This window comes from Chaetura pelagica, unplaced genomic scaffold (assembly GCF_000747805.2).
Source record: "Chaetura pelagica isolate M959 unplaced genomic scaffold, ChaPel_1.0 scaffold271, whole genome shotgun sequence".
Classification (NCBI taxonomy): Eukaryota; Metazoa; Chordata; class Aves; order Apodiformes; family Apodidae; genus Chaetura; species Chaetura pelagica.
Window position 1 is genome coordinate 580829 of NW_009952106.1, and position 15880 is coordinate 596708.

The window sequence follows — 15880 nt, forward strand, 5'->3', positions numbered from 1 at the left end:
GCACAAGAAAGCCTCTGCACCTACTTGGCTTAGGGCCAGTCCCATACATAGAAACCATTCATCCTTACACTAACAGCTGCCCAGAAAGAAGTTAGTTTGCTCCCTCTATAATTATCCAGTCATTCCCATGCATCCATGCACTCTTTTCTTCTCTCCTCTCTTGCTCATAGATTTGAGCACAGATCTTTGACTACTCCTGAGCTCCACATTGAATGCTGAAGACTCTTTAGCCTCTCCTGTCCGTCATTGAATCTTGAAGTCTTATCACTTATGTGGAAGCATTCCCTCTATCTCACTCTCTCCTGAAGGGCTAGAGTCAGAGCACACTTTCAGTTACTCATTTAATGTACTAGATTTCTCCGATGTGTCTCCACTTTTCCCACATTTCACACAGATAAGCATTCTCTCCTAGCACATGTCTTGTTCTTTGGAAACAGCTGTCTCATGATCAGGCTACTGTCATTTTAAAGGCTCTTGTTATTCCTTGCCAAAAGACAGGTTATTTTGCCACTCCCAAAAAAAGGAAGTTCAAAGGTATATTCCCTGAAAGATGCTGACTGGGAAACAAGAGAGATGTTTTAGAATGTTTCTTTTTCCAGATATAATCCACTTCCTAAAATAACTGAGTGATAGAGGTCTGTACACACTAGCTTTCTACCCCCACCTTCCACTCCTCTGACACCAATATCCAAAATGGTTGTTATTTTAGTGTACTTCTGAGAGAAGCTATGAAAGGGAAAGTGATTCCTGTTGTTGTGTTAGCTTTCCCTGCTAAAATCCTAGAGTGAGAAGAAAGGTTAACATAGCATTGGAATACATAAAACAAAAAGAACTGAAGAATTCTGTTATAAACGAGAAACCTTTATAGCTATCTCAAGTCCCCTGCATACTTCCAATCACAAGAAACATTACAACTGTACGGGCTTTTTTTAGTGCTTTTCATATAAAATGCCTGATGTAGGCAACAGAAACAGGAAGAGTATTTTTCAAAGGGATAAGTAGAACTCAATGTAAGAACCCTATGGATAACAGCTGCAACTTATCTAAAGCAAGTTAAAAAGGCACCATGTATTTTGATTCCATGGAAAGAATAAAAGTAATCTTTACCCTTGTCCATGTATTTTGCACTTGTCTGAATAATGGCTGCAGAAAACTAGAGCATATAGAAAAATTACAAAAATCTTTATAAAATAATAAACCACAGTACTCTTAGCACCTCAAGGATGTAATTTCTGTCAGTTTTAATTGGCAGGAGATCTAGCAACAAGTTGGTCAAATGGATAACATGCTCACTTTGTCAAAGCTAAACAGAAGACTTCCTGCAGAACCACAGTTCTACATGAAAAGACATTATCCACATGTATGGTGCTCTATAAGGGATTCCCCAAATAGATTCTGAAAGAAGACACAAAATGTTAACCATTCAGAAATAATTCTAATTGTCATTGGATCTCAGTTTTCCCCTCATCTCTCTTACAAGAGTTTTCATCCGAAGTGACAAAAGATATTACTTCTATCTTCCAAAATATGTTCCTCACATAGAGGAGTGTAGACATGTAGTAGTGTAGACAGGTATATTTTTAGTGTGCTTGAGCCAGAGACATTTCTAGAAATCAGTACTGACATATTTCTTACTTTCTTATTTTTTTGCTGTTTTACAAGCATCTTGAATTGATGCAGACATTATTACATATAGAGAAACCATTTCAACAAGGAGATGAAAAGAGCAATGTTATCTCAGCTGAGTTTGATAATATAAGATTTAAATTCTGTTAATTATTTTAACCTTCTACATCTTTTTTACATTAAATGACAAAAGACTAAGGAATGGATGTGTGAGGCAGTAGTTAAGTAATTATAACAAATTTATTAAGAAAGTTCCTTAGGATGCAGCAAACAGTGGAGCACATTTGGAGTCAGGGACGACCAATATTTTTGTTATTTTGTAGTATACCTTCTCTATACAAGTGAAACTATTGAGAATATTTTCTTATTGGCATGAGTATTGCTCACAAACTGACAGCCATGACTTTCTGAGCATCAGAGATGTAAAGATCCTGCAGTAGAAGATGTACCAGAACATGGTCATCGGTACATGATCACTTAGTTTAGAAGACCATGTAAGGAATTAGCAACAAGATCAAGTCAGAGGCTAGGAAAACCTACCCATGGCATTTTCTTAGCAGTGCTGAAGCTACTTAAGTTGCTTCTTCCTAATTATTTTTAAAAATAGAAGTACTGGAGAAAGAACACACACCACATCCCATCCCCACCCCCCAAAATCATTAAGCTTCTCAGACTCTAACCTCATCTCTCAAGCAGGACTTATCATCAGTTCAGATTTCTAGAAATGGCAACAGATCCATAAAGGAAAATTTCCATAATGTGAAAATATTGAGTATCACTTACTATTCTACAGTCCATTCTAATTCAGCAGATTGTGAATAAAACAAACATCTACACATTCTTATTCTATTCTTTATGTGAAGTGTATCAGTTGCATTGTTAAAAATTGTCTAAATGCTACCTACTTTTACCTTTGTATGAAAAATCTTATCATGTAGAATTATCTATTCTCTTAGACTGATAGACAGCTTCTTTTCCCATAAAAACCAAGTTTCCTAAGCTGTTAGTTGCCCTGGCAGATTTACAAAAGCATTTCTAGATGTAAACTGGAGAAAACGGAAAACCAGCAACGTATTCTGAATCCATTAGATACTAATCTAAAGCAAAATAATTAGGCAATTTCAAAGAGATACCCAAAATTAGAAGAATATTTCAATCACAATTTCCTGTATTTCAGAACCATAGTTATAAAATTACCGTAAGCGACAGCTACTTACTCTACAGAAGAAATCTGAAATAAATCAACTGTGAAGCACTTAGATTGTATAGCCAGAATTTTCATTAAAAGAAGTCCAGAAGTAAATTAACAAATGTGTTTAGAGCTTCCTCTCTCTGCAGTGGTGAACCAGACACTCTCTTTGGCCATTTCCAGGTTCTACTTTTGATTAGGAACAATAAATTGGAAATATTAGTTTAACTCTGAGATGAATCACTAAGCTGGCAGCTTCTTTAAGGCATTTTTTGGGGGAGAATTGTTGTGAGCTGGTGATAGCTGAACTGCTTGGAAACGGTCCTCCTATGCTACCAGTTTTGCACAGTGATCCAGAAGAACTGATTTTAAGTGGTCACTGAAAAAAGTCTGAAATTTACTTTTATCCCTCTTGCTTACCGATGTTCATACGTTCAGCTTGTTCATTAATATTCTGTAAATTCTCAGTATAAACATCTTTGTAGCCATTGATGAAAGAGAGATAGGATTTAGGTGTAACATAAGTTCTTCTTCGAAACCTAAAACACAACATATTGGCAAGACCAACTTAGTACATATATTTTTACATGTCCATCCATTTACTTACTTCAAATGAGCCAGATTATATAAATCAAGTCTTAAATTAATTTAAAATAAAATTTCTTCAAAATATGAACCCTTATTTCCAATTATATTGTTTTAATCCATATAAGCAATGTTACAGATTCTTTAATAATTAAAATGAAGATAATGAATTTGCAACATAATGGCAATTACTTTTCACAGCTTTTGCATATGTTGAGAGAGGAGATTAATTTTTGTGTTAGCCTCAAAAGACACTTACTGTTTCATGTAACAAAAGTTCAAAACACACTACCAGTAGTAATACTTTCAGGATTAACTATTGCATTTGTATAAAACATTACCTTTGGAAATAATTCTCACAGCTTTCTGAAACTAAATCGTGAAAGAGACTCATGGCTTCCACTACTTGTGTTTTAACTGATGGAGAGCAGACCATATTGTATTCCGAAAGAAAGTAACTGGCTACAGCTAAAAGAGCTTCTCTGGGCCATCGGCTGAACCAATCTATGGTGCACCCTGATATAAGACCAGGAAATTTCAAAGATCGTGCACGGAACTTTTCTCCAACCTAAAGAGAGTAGATGTTAATTTACAATATGATACCTAATAGGTTGATAAAAATATTTAATTCATATTAAAAAAACTAAATAGTCTTATTTTTTTTTCTTGCTAATCTTCTGCTTAGAACACCCCACACAGTTTTTCTTTTATGTATGTATTTAGCTAAATTTCCAGCATTCAGTAGTTTATTAAATGTAAAGAAAGAATGACAAATAAATGTTTCTTAATATTTGAAAATTTCTATTAACTCACTCAAGTTTCCATTAAATTCTTCCTTTCAAATAACAAAGAAGAATTTCACAGAGACATTTTATTGTATGCATTATGAAAGAATATGTCAGGAAGAAAAAATATAAATTACTTTAACATGTAAAAAAATTATTTAATTTTAAAGTATTTTCTTTTAAGTTCTGTCATCTCTACTCTTATTATCTTAGCAATTCTAAACAGACTTCAGTCTTTTTATAAATATTTAAATCTACTTAAAAAATATAAAACTTGAATAACCCTGACACACTTTGGATGATAATTTGCTAATGCAAGTAAGGAAGATAGATATGAAGGAAAAACTTACTGGAGAAAAGCAGAGGATAACATGTAAGTTCTTCTTTGCTCGAGTTAAAAAATACTCATAAAGATTATCAAAGGTTGGAGGACATCGAGGCATCTCCTTTTTCATCACAGGTATTAATGCTTGGGTGATTTCATCCAATTCATCCCGAGCAAATAAATTAGAAATCTTTACAAAAATAAAATGAATAAGAAAATAAATTTCATGGATGTAATTATTAGAGGATTGACAAATATTTTTATGTTTACATCTGTATCTCTCTGCATATATACAGTTTAAAAAAGAAATTTGTCCCTGATTTAGACTTCATAGAGATCCTGACTGGCCAGTGAATCCTCATTTAAGAAAGGCTACTGAACTGCCCACCATAGCTCCTTATATTTTCCTGACTTACACTGAAATGGATGAACTTCCAATGAAGAGCACTCCTTATTTTAGAATTTGAGATATTTCTGAGTTAATCATTATTGATTTTATTATTTATTATTTTTTTTACAAAAAAATTAATAGACATAAACTAGTGGGAACAAATTCTTTAGTTTTCTGCTTCTAAAGTACATTGCCTGTCACATTGGGCCTCTTACCTCGCCTGAAGACAAGAGATTATTAATATATTCCAAAAATGCCTCATCTTTTATTTCATTATCAGTGAAAATAAAAGTGATGCCTTGTCCTTCTGCTCCAGCTGTTCTATACAATGCTTTTAAATCATCTGACAGATTGCCTACATTATAGGATCTAGGAGGCAGAAGAAACATTACTTGTTAATTCAAAATAACTTAGATAAAGCTATTTTCAAATTACAGTGCTTTATAAATGATAGTGCAAACATTCCCTGTAAACACACACATTTTGGCTCAGGAATAGCTAACACATGGTCCAGCTTTTTGAGCTCAAACTTAATCCTATGTTGTATACAAACCAGATAAGAATTTATTGTGTCCCACATTTTAAAACAGTTACAAAATGGAAAACAAAAACAACCAAAAAACCCAACAAAATCAACAACCACCAAAAAAAGGTTGTAAAAAACATAAGTTTATGACTGTGTAAAATGAAAGCAATATCATAAACTGGATTTATATATAAGAAATTTCTTACCTGGTTAAAGTGATCTGAAATATTTTATAGCCAGCAATAAAGGAGGCCAACCTTGAAAGACTCTGTTTTCCAGAACCACCAACTCCTACAAGTAAAGCATTTCCATATGATGTCCGAATTATCCGGGAAATCTATAGAGACATATAGAAGCAAAGATCATTAATAAATTTAAATTTAAATGTTAATGACTAATATTTTAAAAATATGTTATACTCAAAACTTTGTTTACTAGAGTAAAAAAAAAAAAAAAATATTAAAAGGATATGTCCAGAAGTTTTTTTCTCTCAAAAGAGCACTTCTACATTCTTTAGGAATTTTGCATAGCTAATGAAAAAGCTGCATGTACAAATATAGGATGGTTATAATTAGTTACACATAGAACTTAAACACAGAAAGGGATAGATTTTAAGCTTCATTTTATGTTGAAGGTATCACCTCGAATGTGTTTAAAAATATCAATGAGAATCTTTAGCAAGAAGAATAAACATTCTAGATTCCTAATTTTAAGTCTGAAAGACCTGGACACATTTAAACTATCATTTAGTGTCATCTTCTATTTTATTTACCTTCTGCATTTCCTTTTAGATAGTTTTCTTAACAAGCCTCCCAGACAGAAAAGCTAGATTTAAAATGTACTATTTTATTACTTTTACACACATCTCCTGTATATACATCACATCTTTCTTGGGTTTATTATATGATAGTGCATTATTATTTTTAGATGCTACACTTTGCTTTACTTCTCATGTAAGACAGCAGGGCTCCTTTCTGCCATGTAACCATATATTCTGGATATTCTGGTCAAAACTTGCCAATGGAAATGGAGTATCAGAGATTTCCAGGGTCTTTGAAAATTCACCTATCATCACATGAACTGTATTTTAAAATTAAATTATTTTCTTCTGCTTCAATGCAGTGCTTTTTTTTTTTTTTCCCAGTGAGCTAGATTCTGACTTAGGATTAATTCTTTCCTTATATTGTCCTTTCTGAGTAGAGGTTCAACTAACTGTAAAGTGACACTTTCCTCTACCCTATAACTGATTCTACTGCAGCCCTAATTTATATTTATTTTCACATCTTTCATCCAATTAGATTCTACCTGACATTGTTTTAGTCATTTGTCAGGGACATACACTTTTGAAGTGTTCTCTGAATTCTTACTGGTTACACATCATTCTCTATACAAGATAGAACCGTGCCTCCTTATGACTGCACCTTTCCTACTGAGGAAAATCTTAATATCTCTGAATACACAGAAGCTTAAACAAATGTATAAAGTAAGACAATAAAAAAATATGAAAACAGGTAAAATTACTGTAGCTATTTCCTAGTTCTTGAAAATTACCAGCAAAGATAGCAAGCAAGTTTGGGGATAAGAGTAGGCTTTCAGAACGTGCTCTCTAATCATAGCTCACCCCAATCAGAAACACCGCTACAACAGTTTAACTAATAAAAAAAGTAACATTTTCCAAACCTTTACAAGATGTGTCATTGCATCCTTAAAAAACACCAAATCCATAAATGATCCCCTAATATATTCATTGTACTGTCTCTGATACATTTGCAACTTTTCACAAAGAAATTCAAAGCTTGGAATCTGAAAATAAATAAATAGATAAATACATAATTCTGTAAGAATCATAGAGTAGCCCTTCAGAATATAAAACTGCACAGACATTTTTTCACAAACTTGAGTTCATGTATTGGTCACAAGTAATGAGATTATCTTGTTAATTCACTGCAGTAATTCTAGTTGGGTTTAAAGCTGAAATTTTCTGCTAATGGTGAGAAGAAAGGAGCAAGGAGAATAGACATTAATAAACTACATTTATATGGCACCATTAACTTAAAATCACTAAAATGACTTACTGAATACCAACAAGAAAAATCTAGATATATGTTCACAAAAATTGTGGTATTTAACAAAACTTTCTATAATAACTAATAAAACTTTAAGGATTTTGTATACTTAATAATTAAAGGAAAACTTCAGTGCCTAGTATTTTAGGTGTAAAATTAAATACCTCCTCATAAACTTTTGGTGGTTCAAATACAAAATCTTCTGGTTCATCACCAGTTGGTTCAGGCATGTCCCGTAAAAAGTCTACAAAATATTGTTCACCTTGAAGAACTTCTGTTAAGCCTGTATCCACATATTCCTCAATTGCTTTAATAATAGTTTCCTCAAACCAGGCTGTATCTTCAGGAGTAATAAATCTAAAAAACAGGTTATTTAAAAAAAATAAATTTCTACACATACAGGGAGAAAAACAGATAATTAAATACTAAAAAAGCTTGTAATATTTCAAAGAAAATATATATTAGGCAATAGTCACAGAAATCAATTAGGTAATATTCACAGAAATGAAATTTCTGTTCTCTGAAGTGTAACAGTCAATCACATAGAACATCAGAAACCAAATTGACTTTCCAACTTTAACCCACAAATAGTCAATGACAGATTACTTAATTTCTCAGTCAAAAAGGCTGAATGATTTCCCAAATAATCATTGCTAAGTGACCCTTATATTTCAATCTACAGTAGAATAGTTATTTATAGTATTATAGTACTGCCTATGAAACTGCAGTCAGATAAGGAGTAGCTAAACACAAAAATATTACTGGATATTTAACACATACATCTCATAACTGTATCTGTATTTGTTTTATGAATATTTTGAAGGAGATTTAGAGGAGATGGGCCATTATTTAATCATAGGCATGTGTTGCTTATTTCTATAAGGAGATCAAAACAGTAATAATATAAATTATTCTCTGTGTATAAATTTAAGATACAGTACAATCCTCCTTTTTTACAGAGGAACTGGCTGAGTGTAGCCCAAGGTAAGTGAAAAACAATGTAGGTTAAAATGTAGAATATGCATAAACTCTCCATCCAGTTACTGCTCTAATCTATCCATAAGTAGCATGACATCTGTTAGGATAATGCCCCAATGCGGACTGGAAGCTGGACATAAAATAAGAAAAAACATTGCCTAATAACATTTAACATATTAAGTTTTATAGAAGTATGAGCATAATTGAAGTGAACAGATAAACCTACTAAATCTAAAATGCTATAGTTATTATACCTGTCAGAAATTACTCTGCTACATTCATGTTTAAAAAGTTTTAGAAGGACAGAGCTGTTGATGCATTCTTCTGCCTTTATAGTTAACATTCCTTGCCAAATTCTAGAAAGGTCTCGAAGGTTGAAGATATAGTGGAATTTAGATGGTGTAGGCAGCATCTTTGTCTAAAGAAAAATATTGTTAATAATCAAAATTCGTAACATTTCGAAGGAATCAAGAATAATACAACTTGCAATTTTTAAATTAATAATACATATAAGATATGAAAATAAAAAAGCTATTTTTTTATACGTAACACCATGGCCAAACTCTTTCTAAGAAGTCATCCAAAATATCTCATTTATTTGGAAGCAGAATCTAGCGGCAAATGTGAAACCCCAACTCTTATAACATGTAATTATACTATATGTTGTTGTGGGCTTTATAAGATAGAACCTATAACTTTTAAATAATTCAATTTCTTGTTCCTTAGCTACAGTGATTACAGCTTTGGGTGACATGCATAAAGCTATAGGAATGAATGGACTGATATTTTCATTCACCTGTCTTGTATACTGAAATCTGTTTTTTCCAGATTGTATGCCCAAAACTTTCTTAGGCCATCTGTCTTCTGTTATTTTTTTGTTCTTATACATATGCTCTTAAGGAATATGTGCCTAATTTACACTAAGTACTCTGTTCAGACTGATGATGACAAAACTTTCTCAGTGATTTCTACCTTTGTCCATTGCCACAATATTCTGCCTGTGGGGATCAATTTTTTCACCATATCACATACTTCAGGGCTGAAATCTCTACATGAATGAAAGTATCCACAGCCAATAACACCTGAAAAGTAAAAACTCAATATAAAATCTCAAGTTGTAGGATACAATAAGGTAGGTAGTGAACAAGATATGTAAGTACTCATTTAAAACTTTACTTTGCTTTTAAGTTATAGATGAAATAATTTTGTCCCTCTCTTGTCCATGGCTTTCCTGACCAGGTGTAGAAACAACTGTCAGTAACTACTGGCTTTTAACCGTATAATGCATTGATAAAGCTAACAGAATTGAGAACTTCAGCCACAGAGGACATTTCACACAGTACAGATGTGGAATGGTAATCACTATAGTAGTGCTCGTATTTTTCCAGAAAATGACATCATTTTCTTATTATTTATTTTTCTTGTCCAAAATTAGAAAGACAAGCATTGAAAAGGGTTACTTTGCCCTCCACAGCACTATTTTCGGTGTAACTTTAGTTTTTTCCCTGGAAGTATTGTGAATTTGCATGACAAAAATGAAAAGGAGAACATACTTTTATACATTTTTAAGTCAATTATGAAAAAAACCACAACAACTTATACTAAAAGAAGAGAAAGAAGTACCAAAAATTTTGTCTATGGATGCATTGGATGGCAATGTGCAATTGAATACAGAAAACTGCCTTTTTAAACGCTGGGGAATATCATTACGTCCTCCTCCAGGATGTATCATTGCTGCTATTAACTGTACATCTACAATTGTAGTGAAGTCTCCAGGTTTATCCAAGCTGTACATTCCTTTCATTTCCATCATTTGACGAACAATTTCATTTGTTACCTGCAATTTTATATAACTTGTATAAATTAGAAAGTCTAAAGGGTAAAGAAAAAATATATCTTGATAATTTTATTTCTTCTTGCAATTCTACTTCTAATTTCTAGAGAGTGGTTTCCACTTTAATATAAACCCAGACTAAACTGACTTCCTTAGTCATACAGGACATCTTGGTTTACATAATTTCAAACAGCAGGAAAATTCTTTCAGAGCTGTATTACCATATAATATCAACAAAATGTGTTTGTATTCCTTATAACTAAAGAAACTTAAGTTGACAAACTAGAAATAAAATTGGTTTATTTCATATTTTGCTGCTGGATATGCAGCCCCAGATGTTCAAACTATGCTTGTGAATTCTCCCTTGGGCCTCCTTTGAAGCAAAGCAGCTAAGTGTTTTTTGAAATGGGATGCTGTTTATTCTGAAAATGTTATGCACTCCACATTCCACTCTACAGCACCTGTATGGGACAGGAGGCAGCAGTTTGCCCCCACAGAAACTTCTCCAGCGATATTCAGCAAGATTTATGTGCTCACAAACTCCAACAAAGCCATTTGGTAGGCAAGAAGGCACTTGATGACAAACCCATAATTCAGCAATGTCTTAGGGCCCTGATGAAAGATGTACTGGAGGTCCTTCCATAATGGTGATCCTTCCAATTATTCAACACTGCCTGGGCCTGTGAGGGCTTTGCCTCAAACACATCAACTTCTGTTCTACATTATGATCAAGCAGCAGAGTCTTGTGGGCTATTCAATATTAGTTTCAACTTTTAAAAGAAATTAAAATTCTCTTAAGCGAGAGCAAAAGATACAACCCGAAGAACTGAGATATACTGGTGTTTAAGGAGAAAGCCAGGTTCCCTCTTCACAGACACTAAAAACACATGCTTGACCTCCATTCTGACAAAAAGCCAGATTTCTGAATTGGAGGAAGTATTTAGTCTACATAGACTCACTTATATCCATACTGCCACTGAAACATGTGTCCAAGCCTGTTCTCACAACCAGACCTACTACCCACACTGTTAACAAACCAGCTCAATGCCATGAGCAGCCTTAATCCAAACTGTGATCTTCACAGAAGTCAGAGAGCCTGAGCATTCAAAACTGCACAGAGGCCCCAGGTTTCTCATTTGCTGTTTAGTCTGAGCAATAAAAAAAAAAATCATGGTAAACATACTCAATCTTTATCTTAGAACAGGCATTCCAGAAGACCTAGCATCCTGGCTATCCTTGGACGCAGCCTTCATTGCTTTCTCCAAGGCATCATTTTCATTTTGGAGAAAGTTTGGTTACTGTTGCTCCCAAATTACTGCCAATCTTGAAATTATTATTACAGTACAGTGATGCTTTATTTGGTTTAAAAAATATGAGAAAATGGAGATAATGTAAGATATAACACCATTATACTACACGTCACTTCAGTAAACCTAATTTGCTCCATTTTTCTTCATCAATGCACCATAATTAGAAAGCAAATCCAATACTTTATTAAATACTGAGGAAGTTCACTTGTTCCCATGTATGTTAAAAAAAAAAAACACAACATAAGAAGTGCAACAATTTGAGAATAAGTCACATTTGCTAAAAAAAACAGCTTACCTGATCTCCCCATTCATTGATAACTGGCATATTGATATCATCAATAAAAATTGTCATTTTTCTGCCTCCAGGAGGTCCGTACGTGCTTCCAACACGTTTGTCCACAAAGCTCTCTATTGCCCTCTAAAAATAAAGTTTCTGGTTTGCATCTAAAGCAAAAATACTTAAAATGCTTTGTTAAAAGATGTGTTACATATTCCTTTCTGCTACAGCACTAATCCAGTGATTTTCCCTTTTATTTAGTAGCTTCATCTCTGATTCATCATTATGGAATCCTGTTATCCTGTTCATCACACTCACTCCAGTGCAAGTTCCCAGCCTTAGGATTCCGTCCTGCAACCCACCTCTGTCTAACAGAGAAGTTTCAAAAAAAGTTTTCAAATTTAGAAATTACTATTTCATTATCAGCATTGAAGCCAATTATTATAATGAAGTCACCAAGCTAAAATTATGCTAAACTATGACATATTATCTCTATATGAAAGACTACATAATCCTCTGAACTGTATTTCAGTCTTCAAACATGTCAAGATCACTGCAAGAGAAACTGCTCTAAGTAAAGAAAAATAACAGATGAGAAGCTGTGAACTCTGTTACTTTTTTCTCCTTCTTGCTCCACAAATAAATGATAGTGGGTAGATATAGCACACATAATTTGAGAAATGAAGAATTATTCAAAATTGTAATAACTGTAAGCAAGCTAGACTATCAACAAGCAGAATATTATTTTCATTAACTGTAGCATAATTTTTATATTTTACTTATTTAGAAGTGCACTGAAGAATCTCCCTCACAAAGGATAGCTTTGGAGAGGAATGAAATCTGATGTCAGAGAATTTGTCATGCACTGAAAACTATTATTGCTTTGGATTTCTCTGTGCTAAGCTCAATTGTTTTATATTTGAAATACAACTGCAGACCACCCTGAGGTAACTTAGATTCCTTTTACAAGGATTTCCCAGATGCCTTGTAAGCTAAGTAATACAGTATTTTAAAATTTAGGTTGCAAAAACATTTTAAGACTGAGTTTTCAACTAAATAAGAAACAGGATGTGATAGATAAATAAAGACATAGATATGTAACTGAAATAAATCTTCAAAAACCTACAGCTTCACAGTCTTTCTAAAGATACTTGGAACAAAAAAATGTCAGGAAAAAACCTTACAAGATGGTAGCAAATGTTTTCCATAGACAAATAACTGTTTAGTTTTACAAGCGTGAGTGTAATCCTGTATGAGAGAAGTGGGATGTAATGTCATAAAGATAGAAGTATTAATAGTTTTTTTGGAAACAGAAAACTGAAGTTTTGCCCAGTGTTTTTGTCCTGTTTTTCAAAAGAGGAAATAATTAGCTGAACGTTCTAAGATGAACATTTATAGAGCACTGTTAGCATTAATATGTCATTTTGGAGAAATGTCATTAAGGTGAAAAAGAGAAACTGTTGAGAAAGAAAGTGATAATGTAAGAAATTAAGAACTTTGTAGCACATCTAACCCATCCAAAATGACCTAGTATTTCAAATACCCTCACAGAATGACGACTCAAACCAACCAAACAAACCAACCCCAACCCATAACTATTTTGAACATGGCTTTTCCCATTGTATAGAAGTATTTAAATTGTTTTTCTCCTACATCTCTCTCTTGTAAATTAGCACAGTGAGCTATATATTCAGCTAGCTAGCTGAAATGACAGTGAATCTTCTGAGGTACTACAGTACTGTAGCACAGACAAGACAAATAAGATCTTTTCACAGACTCTCTGTACCAGAGACAAGGAAGGCTGTGCTTTGTTTTCAAGGTAGTAATGTTCCAGGAACCCATAATACACCAAGTAAAGGACAGTGTGACAGCGATACTGACTTCAAATAATCTTGCATGCATGGGTGGATGTCTGTCTTATTCTGTCCCATAGCTCAATATTAACCATGTCCAGAGATCTTATGCATAACAAAACCAAAAATAAATCTCAGTAGGTATTCTGTGAGTTTGGAATTTTAAAAATAGATGTTGGAGCCAGTACTTTTCACAATTTTCTTAATAACATTTATATTATATTCTTGAAAAAGATGCTTTGTTGTGGGATGGAGTTTGTAATACCAGCTCCATGAGGAAACAATTCAATCAAGAAATATTCCAAGCTGATTACTTTATCCTACTGCAGGATTTCCTCCATGGATTCATTGCTTTGAAAAGGTAAGGAAGCCAATTCGAGTTACAGGATCACATTCTAGCAAATTAGTAGTATAGAATCCTTGCACAGTGGTATAATTCATCCTTTCAATAACTTGAAAAAAGAGGAAGGCAGGGAGAAGAGCCATGTGGCTGCTACAGATGAGCAAGGAGCTTCTGGACACAATTAAATGTAAAAACAAGATACACAGCAAGTGGAAGCAGGGCTAGGTATCCCGGGGAGAGCACAGACAATTTGTCAGAGAAGCAAGGGAACAGGTAAGGAAGGCCAAAGCACAGATGAAGTTGGATCAGGCCACGGCTGTTAAGAACAAGAAAAGTTTATGCAGGTATGTCAGCAATAAGAGGAGGATGAGGGAAAATGTGGGCCTACTTCAGAAAGAAACAGGAGACCTGGCCATGCAGGACATAGAGAAGGCTGAGGTACTCAACTACTTTGCCACAGTCTTCACTGGCAAAAATTCTGGTCACACCATCCAAGTTAGTGAAGGTGAAGGCATGGATTGTGAAAAAGTTCTCCCCACTGTAGGAGAAGAGCAGACTTATGACCATTTGAAGGACCTAAAGGTGCACAGGTCCTGGGGCCTGACGGGATTAACCCATGGCTCCTGAAGGAAGTGGCCCATGAAGTTGCAGAACCTCTGCCCATAATATTTGAAAAGTCTTGGTAGTCTACAGAAATCCCCACTGACTGGAAAAGGGGAAACATAACTCCCATTTTCAAGAAGGGAAAAAAGGAAGACCCAGGGAACTATGGACCAATTAGTCTCACCTCTGTGTCTAGCAAGATCATGGAGCAGATCCTCCTGAAGGCTCCTGAAGACACATCAAAAAACAAAGGGGTGATTGGTGACAGTCAACATGGCTTCACCAAGGGCAAATCCTGTATGACTACTTTGGTGGCCTTCTACAATGGGGTCACGGCAACAGTGGAAAATGGAAGAGCAATTCATGTCATCTACCTGGACCTGTGCAAAGCCTTCAACACTGTCCTAGATGACATCCTGGTACTGAAACTGGAATGGTACAGATTAGATGGATGGACCACTCGTTGGGTAAGGAACTGGTTGGATGGTCGCACTCAAAGAGTGGTGATCAATGGCTTGATATCCAGATGGAGACCTGTGAGGAGTGGTGCTGCACAAGGTAACTTGGACCAGGCTATTTAGCATCTTTGTCGGCAACATGGACAGTGGCATTGAGTGCAGAATCAAGAAGTTTGCTGATGACACCAAAGTGTGTGGTGAGGTCAACACGCCACAGTGAAGGGGTGCCATCCAGAAGGACCTTGACAGGCTTGAGAAATGGGCTTGTGCCAATTGCATGAAATTCAACAAGGCCAAATGCAAGGTTCTGCACCTGGGTTGGGGCAATCCCAAGCAAAAATACAGGCAGGGTGGAGAATGGGTCAAAAACAGTCCAGAGGAGAACTTGGTGGACAGATGGTGGACGAGAAGCTTGATGTTAGCCAGCAATTGCGCATGCAGCCCAGAAAGCCAACTGTGTCCTTGGCTGGATCAAAAGAAGTGTGGCCAGTAGGTCAAGGGAGGCAATTCTCCACAGTTACCTGTCTCCCCATCTGGAGTACTATGTCCAATTCTGGAGCCCCCAACATAAAATGAACATGGAGCTCCTAGAGAGAGTTCAGAGGAGGGCCACAAGGATGATCCAACATCTGGAGCACCTCTCCTACAAGGACAGGCTGAGACAGTTAGGGGTGTTCAGCCTGAAGAAGAGAAGGCTCCAGCGGGATCTCATAGTAGACTTCCAGTATCTG

At 34.9% G+C, this 15880-nt stretch overlaps 1 protein-coding gene across 1 annotated transcript in view; it reads right to left on the bottom strand.

Moving 5' to 3' along the window:
• Positions 1 to 15880, bottom strand: part of DNAH8 (dynein, axonemal, heavy chain 8) — a 125934-nt gene that overhangs the window by 38608 nt on the left and 71446 nt on the right. The window contains exons 52-62 of the mRNA XM_010006149.1: positions 11911 to 12033; positions 10095 to 10308; positions 9444 to 9553; positions 8726 to 8889; positions 7658 to 7850; positions 7108 to 7230; positions 5634 to 5764; positions 5117 to 5270; positions 4536 to 4700; positions 3742 to 3968; positions 3236 to 3354 (exon numbers count right to left, since the gene is read on the bottom strand). Of these exons, the coding sequence (XP_010004451.1) occupies positions 3236 to 3354; positions 3742 to 3968; positions 4536 to 4700; positions 5117 to 5270; positions 5634 to 5764; positions 7108 to 7230; positions 7658 to 7850; positions 8726 to 8889; positions 9444 to 9553; positions 10095 to 10308; positions 11911 to 12033 (1723 nt within the window). The remainder of the gene's footprint in view (positions 1 to 3235; positions 3355 to 3741; positions 3969 to 4535; positions 4701 to 5116; positions 5271 to 5633; positions 5765 to 7107; positions 7231 to 7657; positions 7851 to 8725; positions 8890 to 9443; positions 9554 to 10094; positions 10309 to 11910; positions 12034 to 15880) is intronic.